Source organism: Triticum dicoccoides, chromosome 5B (genome assembly GCF_002162155.2).
Source record: "Triticum dicoccoides isolate Atlit2015 ecotype Zavitan chromosome 5B, WEW_v2.0, whole genome shotgun sequence".
NCBI classification, from domain to species: Eukaryota; Viridiplantae; Streptophyta; class Magnoliopsida; order Poales; family Poaceae; genus Triticum; species Triticum dicoccoides.
This window is the reverse complement of record NC_041389.1, coordinates 585,506,164-585,521,435: the sequence shown is the minus strand read 5'-3', so window position 1 is coordinate 585,521,435 and position 15,272 is coordinate 585,506,164. Positions and strand designations below refer to the sequence as shown.

Below are 15,272 nucleotides of genomic sequence, written 5' to 3'. Positions count from 1 at the left end.
TCGCAACTAGCCAGACGGTTTTGGGAACCTTCTAGAAGGTTCTCTGAACCGTTTTTCTGTTTCTTTTACTAGTTTTTCTGTTTGCTTCTGTTTCTTTTTCTTTTTTTTGTTTTCTATTTCTTTTTTTCCTTTTCAATGTCATTTTATCTTTTTTAAACTAAGTTCATGTTCAAAAATTGTTCTGCAATTTAGAAAAGTGTTCTTGCCTTCAAAAAATGTTCGCAATTTAAAAAACGTGACTTTTTAAAAAATGTTTGCAATTTCAGAAAATGTTCTTGTTTTCATAAAATGTTGCAAATGCTTTTGTTTAAAATAATAATAACTTTTTCAAATTGACAAAATGCGGATCGGTGGCCACCACGTCCGGCCATCAGAGGGGCGGGGACGCGCCTGTGGTGGTGTGGGGGGAGAAGAGGCGCCGATTTTACTCAGCCGCGTAAGGATGGAGTAAACATACTCAGATTTTTAGGGATCGAATAAAATATTTACTCCACTAAGCCGTAGAGGGGATCGGCTAGGCCAAATTTAGTGGAGTAAAAAGCCAAATTTACTTCACTAAGAAGAGTATAGGCGGTCGGTTAGAAATGCTCTAAATATACTTAGATTGGGATCTCTCAGAAAAGCAGTTACCTTGGTAGCCAACAAGTGTCAAGCTAAGATGCATGCCACAGCTTTTGTATTTGGCCAGCACTGGGCGCTGGTGCGCCGGCCGAAAGTTTCGGCCGGTCCACCTCCAGCCGCCCGATCTAGCCGCGCGAGGCCGTCCGATCGCATCTTCTCTTCTACCTTTTTCTTACCTTATCCTCTTCTCCAACACACACAGAGAGAAGCGCCAGGGCCGCCATGGATGCGCGACCACGAAGCACCGCCGGTTTGCACTAACCGCCGCGCTGTCGCAACCGCATGCCTCGCCGTCGCCATCGCCGTCGCCGCTCGCCGTCGCCGCTCGCCGGTTGGAGCACTGGTCGCCGCCCCAGTTCGCTAACCAGGTCGCCGCCCTCCCCCCTCCCACCGACCGCCGTTCGAGCAGCCCCGACGACCTTGCGGCGCGCCTCGCCGCGGTGGCCGTCGCAGTTGGCCGCGGTGACCTGTCACGACTCTAAAAAAGCTTCGGTTGTTGCAGCTTTGGAATTGCTGGTTCCAGCAAAATTTCTTTCCGGTTGTATCAAAAATTGCTTTGCATCTCTGGAAAAACATAGGCTCCAGCAAAAAAGTCCAAAGGTTCCAGAAAAAAAGATGCTGGTTGAAGCAAAATTGCTTGTCGGTTGTCTCAAAAATTGCTTGCCGATCCCATTGAAGAAGAAAGCCATTGCCGCCATGGACAAACACCGCCATGGGTGAATGAATGTAGCAAAAAATGAAAGGGTTGTAGCAAAACAAATCACCGATGACAGGAAAATAGTATAGCGGTTACAACAAAAAGACATGTGTCGCCGTCGCCGGTCACAACAAAAACTTCGCCGGATCCAGCAAATCCAGTAGCCGGTTCCAGCAAATCAGCTCGCGGGTTGCAGCAAAAAATACCTCCACCACCATGGCTGCAAGGTCTTGAATCCTCTCTTGTAGCAAATCAAGTAGCCGGTTCCAGCAATTTACTTCACCGGTTCCACCCGTAGAGCTTCCGGCACGGCGCGTCGACGGTTCCAGCACGGCGACGGTTCCAGCACGGGAAGAGCGCCGCCGTCTGTGGCCATGAATCGTGGGGAGATAGACTAAGAGGAAGGTTCAAGGGGCGGCCCTGGCTAAGTGGAGTGGCTAGCTCGCTTGCGTGGAGTCAAAGAAAAAAGAGGGACGGATGGATTTCATGGCGGATTAGAATTTTGGGAGGAGAGATGCGACGCATGAGGAAAGAGAAGTGCAGAGGATGGATAAGCTTTCTCAAAGTAAAAATGATGGATGGGGAGATAAAGCTGTGTGTGGCCCCGTGAGCTTAGCTGGGAAAGCGACCGGCCGAGCGTTCGGCCGGTGCGCCGAACCCGAACGATTCCCTTTGTATTTAGGACGTACGTCTATGAGATAAACTTGTAGTGGACACAAATCTCCGGGTGACTCACGTTCTCCATGGGAGAAGCTTTCTTTCATTATCTACGCAAAATTCTCCACTGGTGAGCGCCACTATCACCCTCTCAGAGCATATCCAACAGGCGCCCAAAAATTACTCCGCGCGCTAAAATTCAGATTTTTTGGGTGCCGGACAGCTCCAGCAGAAACTGTAAAATAGTATGCGCACAAAAATGGTTAGGTGCATGCTGAAAAACGCTATCCCATGCTGCAAATTTAAGCGCCGGATTACACACGCTTCATAATTTACACTGCGTGTTTTTTGGGCGCACGTGTTTGGGCATCTGGTAAACTAGATATGTTGGGTCCGGCACGCTAAAAGTGCTAATGACGCGCTAAAATTATTTTAGGGCGCGGAATTTTTGTGCGCCTGTTGAAGATGGCCTCATGTTTGTGCACGTGTGTTGAGAGGGTAGATACGGCAAACAACGTACAGACGAGGAAGGCGACAGGCCCATGGCCTCGTCGTGGTAGAAAATGAGGTGCGCAAAGAAACCGTCCCGATCAACAAGAGCAAGCAAGATCATTCTCATCACCACCAATAGGGGAGAAGAAAGAATTTGGAAGCAGATCGATCGCACCGATGGATTAATATATAATTGACTGCCAAGAATAGCTCGGCAGAAGCCGGCCGATAGGTTTCTTCATCAAGATCCTCGGGAGATGATTAATCGAACTTGATTTAACTTCGTATATACACAAATTAAACCTCGTACGGTAATTAAGTTTCATCGGATCGATCGACAGAAACTTACACATAGAAATGAACTCCAACACTTGTGCGTAGTTTCCGGAGTACTATATAGGTAGCTAGCTTGCGCTCTGAGGCGAGGAGGAAGACGTACGCCGAAGCATTCACTTATGAAAATAAAGAGCCAGACATCAACGCAGGCGGGCGGTCGCCGCCGGCCCGTGCGTGCGTCCTCTTGGACAAAGGCTCGATGAGAGATTCAGAAACCGATCGACAGCGGCGCCACCGGCGCCGGCGTCGTCCGCGACGAGGACGATGGCATGGCCACCTGGCACTTTCCGCACGCGGTGCGCCGCCTAAGCATCTGGCACATGCCCTCGGCGACGCGCTCCGCGGGTCCGCCGCGCCTGAGCATGCGGCAGAAGGCCATGTGCGCCCGCACGGCCTCCTCCACGCCCATCGCCGCCGCGCGCTTGCTGCGGCCGGCCTCGTACTTGACGGACTCGGAGCACAGCCCGCACAGCCACCGGCCCCCGAAGTAGGCCCTCACGCGGACTATGTACTCGCCGGTGCACTCCTCCCCCAGGCCGCAGCACTCGCAGCTCACCACCGCCGACAACTCCACCGCCTCCATGTCTAGCTCAGGAAGTTGAATTATTAGCTAGAAAACCACGGCGGGCTCTTTTTCTTGGACTGGTTGATCTGGAAGAAGAAGAATCAGGTTCGCTTGTGCTTTTCGTGCTGTGCTTTGTGTTGTGTGTGCAACGGTAGGTCCATTTATACATCGTTTGGGAGGCCCAGGGCACCCTGGCTCTCGCTGTGTGGCGACCGCGACCCGAGCGACGAACAGTTTGTTTTGTCACATGGAGTCACGCACGTACCCCCGCTCACCGAGCGGGTGTAGCATTCTTGGGTGACACATCCACCAGGTGTATGCCGTGTTGCCTGTGTTTTTTGAGCCCGTTTACACTTAGCTACTCCTATTTCCATCAGGTACTACGTATGCTAGTGCACTACTACTTGTTCCTCGCCTGGTTTAATTTGCCCTGACGAGAAGGGAACATGATCGACAAGAACATTTCGTCCAGCTCTGCGTGTCGTCCAATTTAATATGTCTGAGGACTATGAGCAAATCTCCGCGCGCTTTAGTCTTCGAGTAGACCATCTTTGATTACCATTTCGTGACTTCGATGATACATACAGTATAATTGATCATGCATGTGTGGATTGACCTTGATCACTTCCAAGTTGGAGTTAGGTGCGCGGAGGAATTCATCTCTGCCCTGGATCACAGGCAAAGATCACCACCAGCTGGTTCCCTACGCACACCTTAATATCCCACTATGCTGGCCCGTTCTTTCCTTGCTTCTGTCAATGTGCAAGTGGAACCTAACTGATGGAACACATGGATAAGCACGTTTTGCTGTTACTTACTCAACTGAACATTGTTGGGCTTCATCAGCCGATTATTTTGTGAATGCACTCCGCTGATTTTTTTTCCCGCCCGATGGTGGTGGAGATGAGGAGGAGCTTAGCAGAGACCAAGGCTGCAATAATCGCGATTTTTTTCATCTGATTCTACAAATTTATCCATATTTGTTGGACTGATTCTCTGATTCTAGTTGATAGAATCTACGATTAAGATTCTGTTACTTATGATCCTACAATTTACAATCCTACCTTAAGGGTTCCGATCCAATTCAGATTGTGTTTCTAACAGCCTTAGCCGGGAGTAAGGGTTTATGGTTGAGGCACCAGAGAGGGACTTTGAGGATGTCTGCCGGTAGGGGCGGGGGTGTTGCACTAACCGACATATAGATGAACAACGAGGAGGCCCCCACGAGTGAAGCAAATGACATAGATACATTATGAAGTGTGTTTATGTTGTATTTGTTCAATATTAAAAATGAATTTTTTTCCCGTAAATTTGGGTAAATTTTAAAAGAAACTAACTTAGGACAAAGCTTATAGGCCATATATTTTGTAACAGGTGAAATAGAAATGCTGAAGTGTATATATGAATCACTTTTGTGCTGTCACTTAGTCAATCAGTCATTATTTTGTCACTGCACTCTTGTCCATTGTTTTTTCTTCTTTTTCTTTTTTTGCTCTGGCAGTAGTTAAGAAAAGCCCTTTCTAGACTTGGGAGGGGGGGGGGGGGGTTGCACCTCCGGTTGGGAGTATTAAGTAGTATCATAGATCCTTACAAACATACTCATACATAAAGATAAAATTACTCCCTTCGATCTATGTTAATTGTTGATAATTTAGCACAACGGCAAATAATATAAATCGGAAGGAGTACATTCAAATTTTTGGGGGTTGCCGAAGTCTTCTTCCTCCTGCACCCACTGGCGTCACGCCATGAGTATAGCTCAATGTCGTCTAGGCCTCCGCCCGCCTTGACGAATCAAACTTTTTTGAACCCGTGGGTTTGTAGAAACAGCGGCCAAAAAGTCATCGATGCAGACCAAGAGACGCTGGCGATCGCGATCTGCAAAGCAAATCGCCACCCTAGAGAAGAAAACTCTGATAAGGGCCTGTAAACTCCGAATAGCACGAACACAAGCCGAATGCAGACGGATCCACCAAATACCTGAACCGACCGGATCCCAAAAGAACTGCCGGAGACACGGCTCGACAAGCCCTCCGCCGGTCACATGAACAGAATGAGAAGAGAGAGGTGAGAACATTATTCCTAGACTGGGATAGTGCCACCGCCTCGTCACCCCAAACCAAACTCGAAGACTCCATACCGAAAACCTGGAAAACAAAATCATTGATGTTATTGCACAACAGGTCCGGGTGTGATGTTGACCTCGGATCCGTCAAGGACCTTCCACCGATTCCCTCTTATTCGGGACCTATCTGTTAGAAGGGATAGACGGAATTGGTGGAATCGATGTTTATTGCTTGAGCCTCGTGGGCATATATATATATATATATGAGTATAATGACCAATTTGGAGTACAAGACAAGGCAGGACCAAACCCTAGTCTATCCCATACTTCCTAATAATCATAATACTCAACATGCCCTCGTAGTCACAACGAGAGCGACGTAGACGGTGCGACTGGAGAAGAATCTGAAGGTAAGCCGACGGACATCCCCCCACTGTCGTAACGGTCGATGCATCGCGGAAGTTGTGGCTGGAGTGAAAACCGACGAGGTTGCTCAAGCAAGGCGGTAGCCCTTTGTGTCGTTGTTGAGGTAGCCGAGAGCTTAGGGTGGTGCAGCTATGGTCGAGGGTAGCCATGCGAAGAATGCCGTGGTCGATGTCGACTTGGGGTAGCCTGTGTCGAGGAAGTCGTCGTGGAGCCGCGGGTGTAAGGAGGAGCTGATTAGTCATGGGCGCACTGGTGTCAAAGTAGTGGTGCACCGGGAAGAATGCGTTGTTGACGAGGCATCGCGCCGGGTTTGCCAAACCCGAGGACACGTCATAGACAAAGGCACGCGTCGGTGTTGCCAGCATCGGGCATGTATAGATGGGCGAAGACGAAGTTGATGAAGCGCCACACCAGGCTTGCCAGGCCCGGTGACACGTCGTGGATGAACGCACACATTGGTGTTGCTAGCACCAGGCATGCGTAGACAAGGGACCTGCACGAGTTGTACGCCATGTTGAGGAGTCAGAGGGGCCAGCAGAGAAGAAGACTCGACGACGGTTGTGGCGCCAATCGCCGTGGGGCCAATGTCACCAATGGTGGTCGGGGTATACGAAGTGGTTGGGGAAGATGACGGCGACGCTGGCGACGAGCTAGTGGTGGACGAAGACAAAGTGGTGAACGAGCGGCGGTGGCTATGGGGGTAGCAGCGGCGGCGACGGCTAGGTTAGGAGCGCGGCGGTGGTGCTCGAAGTAGGCGAGAAACCCGATAGTGTGACGAAGACAGACGCGCACAGTGGCGTTCCCGTGCCAAAGGAGGCGGCGCAGCGCAATCCGCGGGAAATCGGCGCGCGGGAACGGCGGAGTGGACTGCGTGCCACGGCACTACAGCTCAAAGGGGCGACGCAGCGGCAGCAGGCGGGTCCAGGCAACGATAGAAAGACCTCGGGGCTGCTGCATGGACCACGGGGCCAGGCGCTACGACCCAAAGGGGTGGCGCAACGCGGGTCGGTGCAGCCACGGGGATGGCCTCAGGCGGTGGCAGGGACTGCACGTCGCGGCGCTACAACCCGAAGGGGCGGTGTAGCAGCGGCTCGCAGGACGGGGTGCTACGTCTTGAGCTTGCGGTGGTTTTCCTTGAAGAGGAAAGGGTGATGCAACACAGTAGCGTAAGTATTTCCATCAGTTTTTGAGAACCAAGGTATCAATCCAGTAGGAGGCTTCGCACAAGTCCCACGAACCTACACAAACAAACAAAGAACTCGCAACTAACGCGATAAAGGGGTTGTCAGTCCCTTCACGACCACTTGCGAAAGTGAGATCTCGTAGAGATAATATGATAAGATAAATATATTTTTGGTATTTTACGATATAGATTGGAAAAGTAAAGATGCAAATAAAAGTAGATTGAAAGCTTATCTGATAAAAGATAGACCCGAGGGCCATAGGTTTCACTAGAGGCTTCTCTCAAGATAGCATAAGTATTACGGTGGGTGAACAAATTACTGTCGAGCAATTGATAGAAAAGCGAATAATTATGAGATTATCTAGGCATGATCGTGTATATAGGCATCACGTCCGTGACAAGTAAACCGACTGCTTCCTGCATCTACTACTATTACTCCACACATCGACCGCTATCCAGCATGCATCTAGAGTATTAAGTTCATAAGAACAAAGTAACGCTTTAAGAAAGATGACATGATATAGAGGGATAAACTCATGCAATATGATATAAACCCCATATTTTTATCCTCGATGGCAACAATACAATAGGTGCCTTGCTGCCCCTGCTGTCACTGGGAAAGGACACCGCAAGATTGAACACAAAGCTAAGCACTTCTCCCATGGCAAGAAAGATCAATCTAGTAGGCCAAACCAAACCGATAATTCGAATAGACTTGCAAAGATAACTCAATCATACATAAAAGAATTCAGAGCAGATTCAAATATTTCTCATAGATAAAATTGATCATAAACCCACAATTCATCGGATCTCGACAAACACACCGCAAAAAGAGTTACATCAAATAGATCTCCACAAGAGAGGGGGAGAACATGGTATTGAGATCCAAAAAGAGAGAAGAAGCCATCTAGCTAATAACTATGGACCCAAGGTCTGTGGTAAACTACTCACAACTCATCGGAGAGGCCTTGGAGTTGATGTAGAGGCCCTCCATGGTGGATTCCCCCTCCGGCAGAGCACCGACGATGGCTCCAAGATGGGATCTCACGGATACAGAAGGTTACGGTGGTGGAAATAGGTTTTCGGTGGCTCCCTTGATGGTTTCGGGGTACATCGGTATATATAGGAGGAAGAAGTACGTCGGTGGATGCCCGAGGGGCCCACGAGACAGGGGGCGCGCCCTATAGGGGGGGGGGGCACGCCCTCCACCCTCGTGGCTTCCTCGATTGCTTCTTGACTTGCACTCCAAGTCCTCTGGATCACGTTTGTTCCAAAAATCACGCTCCCGAAGGTTTCATTCCATTTGGACTCCGTTTGATATTCCTTTTCTTCGAAACACCGAAATAGGCAAAAAACAGCAATACGGGCTAGGCCTCCGGTTAGTAGGTTAGTCCCAAAAATGATATAAAAGTGTAAAGTAAAGCCCATAAACATCCAAAACAGGTAATATAATAGCATGGAACAATCAAAAATTATAGATACGTTGGAGACGTATCAAGCATCCCCAAGCTTAATTACTCTCGTCCTCGAGTAGGTAAATGATAAAAACAGAATTTTTGATGTGGAATTCTATCTAGCATAATTCTCAATGTATTTCTCTTTATTGTGGCATGAATGTTCAGATCCAAATGATTCAAAATAAAAGTTCATATTGACATAAGAAATAGTAATACTTCAAGCATACTAATCAAAGCAACCATGTCTTCTCAAAATAACATGGTTAAAGAAAGTTCATCCCTACAAAATCATATAGTTAGGCTATGCTTCATTTTTGTCACACAAAAATGCTCCCATCTTGTACACCCCCGATAACAAGCCAAACAATTGTTTCGTACTTAAATAATCTCAAACTTTTTCAACTTTCACGCAATACATGAGCGTGAGCCATGGATATAGCACTATGGGTGGAATAGAATAATGATGGGGATTGTGTGGAGAAGACAAAAAAGAGAAAGTCTCACGTTGACGAGGATAATCAATGGGCTATGGAGATGCCCGTCAATTGATGTCAACATGAGGAGTAGGGATTGCCATGCAACGGATGCACTAGAGCTAAAAATGTATGAAAGCTCAACAAAAGAAACTAGTGGATGTCCATCCAACTTGCTTGCTCACGAAGACCTAGGGCATTTTGAGGAAGCCCATCATAGGAATATACAAGCCAAGTTCTATAATGAAAAATTCCCAATAGTATATGAAAGTGACAACATATGAGACTCGCTATATGAAGAACATGGTGCTACTTTGAAGCACAAGTATGGAAAAGAGATAGTAATATTGCCCCATTTTTCTTTTTTTTCTTTTTTTTTCTTTTTGGCCTTTTTTGGCCTTTCCTTGTTTTTTCTTTTTCTTTTTTTTCTTTGGCCTTTCCTTTTTTTCTTTGGCCTTTCTTTTTTTCTTTAGGGACAATGCTCTAATAATGATGATCATCACACTTCTATATATTTACAACTCATGAATTACAACTCAAAACTAGAACTAGATATGACTCTATATGAATGCCTTCGGCGGTGTACCGGGATGGGCAATGAATCAAGAGTGACATGTATGAAAATTTATGCATGGTGGCTTTGCCACAAATACGATGTCAACTACATGATCATGCAAGGCAATATGACAATAGTAATGTATGTCATGATGATAAACGGAAAGGTGGAAAGTTGCATTGCAATATATCTCGGAATGGCTATGGAAATGCCATAAATAGGTAGGTATGTGTTGGGGAACGTAGCAGAAAATAAAAAAATTCTATGCTTCACCAAGATCAATCTATGGAGTTCATCTAGCAAGGAGAGAGAGGAGTGCATCTACATAACCTTTTAGATCGCGAGCGGAAGCGTTCAAGAGAACGGGGTTGAGGGAGTCGTACCCGTCATGATCCAAATCACCGATGATCCTAGTGCTGAACGGACAGCACCTCCGCGTTCAACACACGTACGGTTGGGAAGACGTCTCCTCCTTCTTGATCCAGCAAGGGTAAGGAGAGGTTGATGAAGATCCAGCAGCAGGACGGCGTGGTGGTGGAAGTAGCAGCGATCTCGGCAGGGCTTCGCCAAGCTCAGCGAGAGGGAGAGGTGTTACGGAGGGAGAGGGAGGCGCCAGGAGCTGGGGTGCGCAGCCCTCCCTCCCCCCCTCTTTATATAGGAGCCCTGGGGGTGCCGGCCCCTAGAGATTGGATCTCAAGGGGGCGGCCAAGGGGATGGCTTGCCCCACAAGCCAAGTGGGGCGCCCCCCACCCCTAGGGTTTCCAACCCTAGGCGCAGGGGGAGGCCCAAGGGGGGTGCACCAGCCCACCAGGGGCTGGTTCCCTCCCCACTTCAGCCCATGGGGCCCTCCGGGATAGGTGGCCCCACCCAGTGGACCCCCGGGACCCTTCCGGTGGTCCCGGTACAATACCGGTGACCCCCGAAACTTTCCCGGTGGCCGAAATTGGACTTCCTATATACAATTCTTCACCTCCGGACCATTCCGGAACTCCTCGTGACGTTCAGGATCTCATACGGGACTCCGAACAACTTTCGGGTTACCGCATACTAATATCTCTACAACCCTAGCGTCACTGAACCTTAAGTGTGTAGACCCTACGGGTTCGGGAGACACGCAGACATGACCGAGACGACTCTCCGGTCAATAACCAACAGCGGGATCTGGATACCCATGTTGGCTCCCACATGCTCCTCGATGATCTCATCGGATGAACCACGATGTCGAGGATTCAAGTAACCCTATATACAATTCCCTTTGTCAATCGGTATGTTACTTGCCCAAGATTCGATCGTCGGTATCCCAATACCTCGTTCAATCTCGTTACCGGCAAGTCACTTTACTCGTACCGTAATGCATGATCCCGTGACCAAACACTTGGTCACTTTGAGCTCATTATGATGATGCATTACCGAGTGGGCCCAGAGATACCTCTCCGTCATACGGAGTGACAAATCCCAGTCTCGATCCATGTCAACCCAACAGATACTTTCAGGGATACCCGTAGTATACCTTTATAGTCACCCAGTTATGTTGTGATGTTTGGTACACCCAAAGCACTCCTACGGTATCCGGGAGTTACACGATCTCATGGTCTAAGGAAATGATACTTGACATTGGAAAAGCTCTAGCAAACGAACTACACGATCTTGTGCTATGCTTAGGATTGGGTCTTGTCCATCACATCATTCTCCTAGTGATGTGATCCCGTTATCAATGACTTCCAATGTCCATAGTCAGGAAACCATGACTATCTATTAATCAACGAGCTAGTCAACTAGAGGCTTACTAGGGACATGTTGTGGTCTATGTATTCACACATGTATTACGATTTCCGGATAACACAATAATAGCATGAATAATAGACAATTATCATGAACAAGGAAATATAATAATAATCATTTTATTATTGCCTCTAGGCATATTTCCAACAGTCTCCCACTTGCACTAGAGTCAATAATCTAGTTACATTGTGATGAACCGAACACCCATAGAGTTCTGGTGTTGGTCATGTTTCGCTCGCGGAGGAGGTTTAGTCAACGGATCTGCGACATTCAGATCCGTATGCACTTTGCAAATATCTATGTCTCCATCTTGAACATTTTCACGAATGGAGTTGAAGCGACGCTTGATGTTCCTGGTCTTCTTGTGAAACCTGGGCTCCTTGGCAAGGGTAATAGCTCCAGTGTTGTCACAGAAGAGAGAGATCGGCCCCGACGCATTGGGTATGACTCCTAGGTCGGTGATGAACTCCTTCATCCATATTGCTTCATGCGCTGCCTCCGAGGCTGCCATGTACTCCGCTTCACATGTAGATCCCGCCACGACGCTTTGCTTGCAACTGCACCAGCTTACTGCCCCACCATTCAAAATATACACGTATCCGGTTTGTGACTTGGAGTCATCCAGATCTGTGTCGAAGCTAGCGTCGACGTAACCCTTTACGACGAGCTCTTCGTCACCTCCATAAACGAGAAACATATCCTTAGTCCTTTTCAGGTACTTCAAGATATTCTTGACCGCTGTCCAGTGTTCCATGCCGGGATTACTTTGGTACCTCCCTACCAAACTTACGGCAAGGTTTACATCAGGTCTGGTACACAGCATGGCATACATAATAGACCCTATAGCCGAGGCATAGGGGATGACACTCATCTGTTCTCTATCTTCTGCCGTGGTCGGGCATTGAGCCGAGCTCAATTTCACACCTTGCAACACAGGCAAGAACCCCTTCTTGGACTGATCCATATTGAACTTCTTCAATATCTTATCAAGGTATGTGCTTTGTGAAAGACCTAAGAGGCGTCTCAATCTATCCCTATAGATCTTGATGCCTAATATGTAAGCAGCTTCTCCAAGGTCCTTCATTGAAAAACACTTATTCAAGTAGGCCTTAATGTTGTCCAAAAGTTCTATATCATTTCCCATCAAAATTATGTCATCTACATATAATATGAGAAATGCTACAGAGCTCCCACTCACTTTCTTGTAAACGCAGGCTTCTCCATAAGTCTACATAAACCCAAACGCTTTGATCATCTCATCAAAGCGAATGGTCCAACTCCGAGATGCTTGCACCAGCCCATAAATGAATCGCTGGAGTTTGCATACCTTCTTAGCATTCTCAGGATCGACAAAACCTTCCGGCTGCATCATATACAGTTCTTCCTTAAGATAGCCGTTAAGAAATGCCGTTTTAACGTCCATTTGCCATATCTCATAATCATAGTATGCGGCAATTGCTAACATGATTCGGACGGACTTTAGCTTCGCTACGGGAGAGAAAGTCTCATCGTAGTCAACCCCTTGAACTTGCCGATAACCCTTAGCGACAAGTCGAGCTTTATAGATGGTAACATTACCATCCGCGTCCTTCTTCTTCTTAAAGATCCATTTGTTTTCTATCGCTCGCCGATCATCGGGCAAGTCTGTCAAAGTCCATACTTTGTTTTCATACATGGATCCTATCTCAGATTGCATGGCTTCAAGCCATTTGTTGGAATCTGGGCCCGCCATCGCTTCTTCATAGTTCGAAGGTTCACCGTTGTCTAACAACATGATTTCCAGGATAGGGTTGCCATACCACTCTGGTGTGGAACGTGTCCTTGTGGACCTACAAAGTTCAGTGGCAACTTGATCCAAAGTACCTTGATAATCATCATTAATTTCCTCTCCAGTCGGTGTAGGCACCACAAGAACATCTTCCTGAGTTGTACTACTTTCCGGTTCAAGAGGTAGTACTTCATCGAGTTCTACTTTCCTCCCACTTACTCCTTTCGAGAGAAACTCTTTCTCCAGAAAGGACCCGTTCTTGGCAACAAAGATCTTGCCTTCGGATCTAAGGTAGAAGGTATACCCAATGGCTTCCTTAGGGTATCCTATGAAGATGCATTTTTCCGACTTGGGTTCGAGCTTTTCAGGTTGAAGTTTCTTGACATAAGCATCGCATCCCCAAACTTTAAGAAACGACAACTTAGGTTTCTTCCCAAACCATAATTCATACGGTGTCGTCTAAATGGATTTAGACGGTGCCCTATTTAAAGTGAATGTGGATGTCTCTAAAGCGTATCCCCAAAATGATAGCGGTAAATCGGTAAGAGACATCATAGACCGCACCATATCCAATAAAGTGCGATTACGATGTTTGGACACACCGTTATGCTGAGGTGTTCCAGGTGGCGTGAGTTGTGAAACAATTCCACATTTCCTTAAGTGCGTACCAAATTCATGACTTAAATATTCTCCTCCACGATCTGATCGTAAAAACTTTATTTTTCGGTCATGTTGATTCTCTACCTCATTCTGAAATTCCTTGAACTTTTCAAAGGTCTCAGACTTGTGTTTCATCAAGTAAACATACCCATATCTACTTAAGTCATCAGTGAGGGTGAGAACATAACGATATCCACCGCGAGCCTCGACGCTCGATGGACCGCACACATCAGTATGTATAATTTCCAATAAGTTGGTTGCTCGCTCCATTGTTCTGGAGAACGGAGTCTTGGTCATTTTACCCATGAGGCATGGTTCGCACGTGTCAAATGATTCGAAATCAAGGGACTCCAAAAGTCCATCTGTATGGAGCTTCTTCATGCATTTGACACCAATGTGACCAAGGAGGTAGTGCCACAGATATGTGGGACTGTCATTATCAATCTTACATCTTTTGGTATTCACACTATGAATATGTGTAACATTACGTTCGAGATTCATTAAGAATAAACCATTGACCAGCGGGGCATGACCATAAAACATATCTCTCATATAAATAGAACAACCATTATTCTCGGATTTAAATGAGTAGCCATCTCGTATTAAACGAGATCCAGATACAATGTTCATGCTCAAAGCTGGCACTAAATAACAATTATTGAGGTTTAAAACTAATCCCGTAGGTAAATGTAGAGGTAGTGTGCCGACGGCGATCACATCGACCTTGGAACCATTCCCGACGCGCATCGTCACCTCGTCCTTCGCCAGTCTCCGCTTATTCCGTAGCTCCTGTTTTGAGTTACAAATATGAGCAACCGCACCGGTATCAAATACCCAGGAGCTACTACGAGTACTGGTAAGGTACACATCAATTACATGTATATCACATATACCTTTAGTGTTGCCAACCTTCTTGTCCGCTAAGTATTTGGGGCAGTTCCGCTTCTAGTGACCCTTCCCTTTGCAATAAAAGCACTCACTCTCAGGCTTGGGTCCATTCTTTGGCTTCTTCCCAGCAACTGGTTTACCGGGCGCGGAAACTTCCTTGCCGTCCTTCTTGAAGTTCTTCTTACCCTTGCCTTTCTTGAACTTAGTGGTTTTATTGACCATCAACACTTGATGTTCCTTTTTGATTTCCACCTCCGCTCACTTCAGCATTGAAAATAATTCAGGAATAGTTTTCACCATCCCCTGCATATTGTAGTTCATTACGAAGCTCTTATAGCTAGGTGGGAACGACTGAAGGATTCTGTCAATGACCGCCTCGTCCGGGAGGTTAATGTCCAGCTGGGACAAGCGGTTGTGCAACCCAGACATTTTGAGTATGTGCTCATTGACAGAACTATTTTCCTCCATCTTACAACTATAGAACTTGTTGGAGACTTCATATCTCTCGACCCGGACATGAGCTTGGAAAACCATTTTCAGCTCCTCGAACATCTCATATGCTCCGTGTTGCTCAAAACGCTTTTGGAGCCCCGGTTCTAAGCTGTTGTGACGCCCCCGATTTAATCGTACACTAATCATGCACGCA

General features: G+C 47.2%; 1 protein-coding gene across 1 annotated transcript; it reads right to left on the bottom strand.

Moving 5' to 3' along the window:
- Positions 1-2,617: 2,617 nt before the first annotated feature.
- Positions 2,618-3,495, bottom strand: LOC119306222. Its single transcript, XM_037582504.1, has one exon. The coding sequence runs from the start codon at positions 3,384-3,386 to the stop codon at positions 3,012-3,014; it is 375 nt and encodes a 124-aa protein (XP_037438401.1). The 5' UTR covers positions 3,387-3,495; the 3' UTR covers positions 2,618-3,011.
- Positions 3,496-15,272: the final 11,777 nt, after the last annotated feature.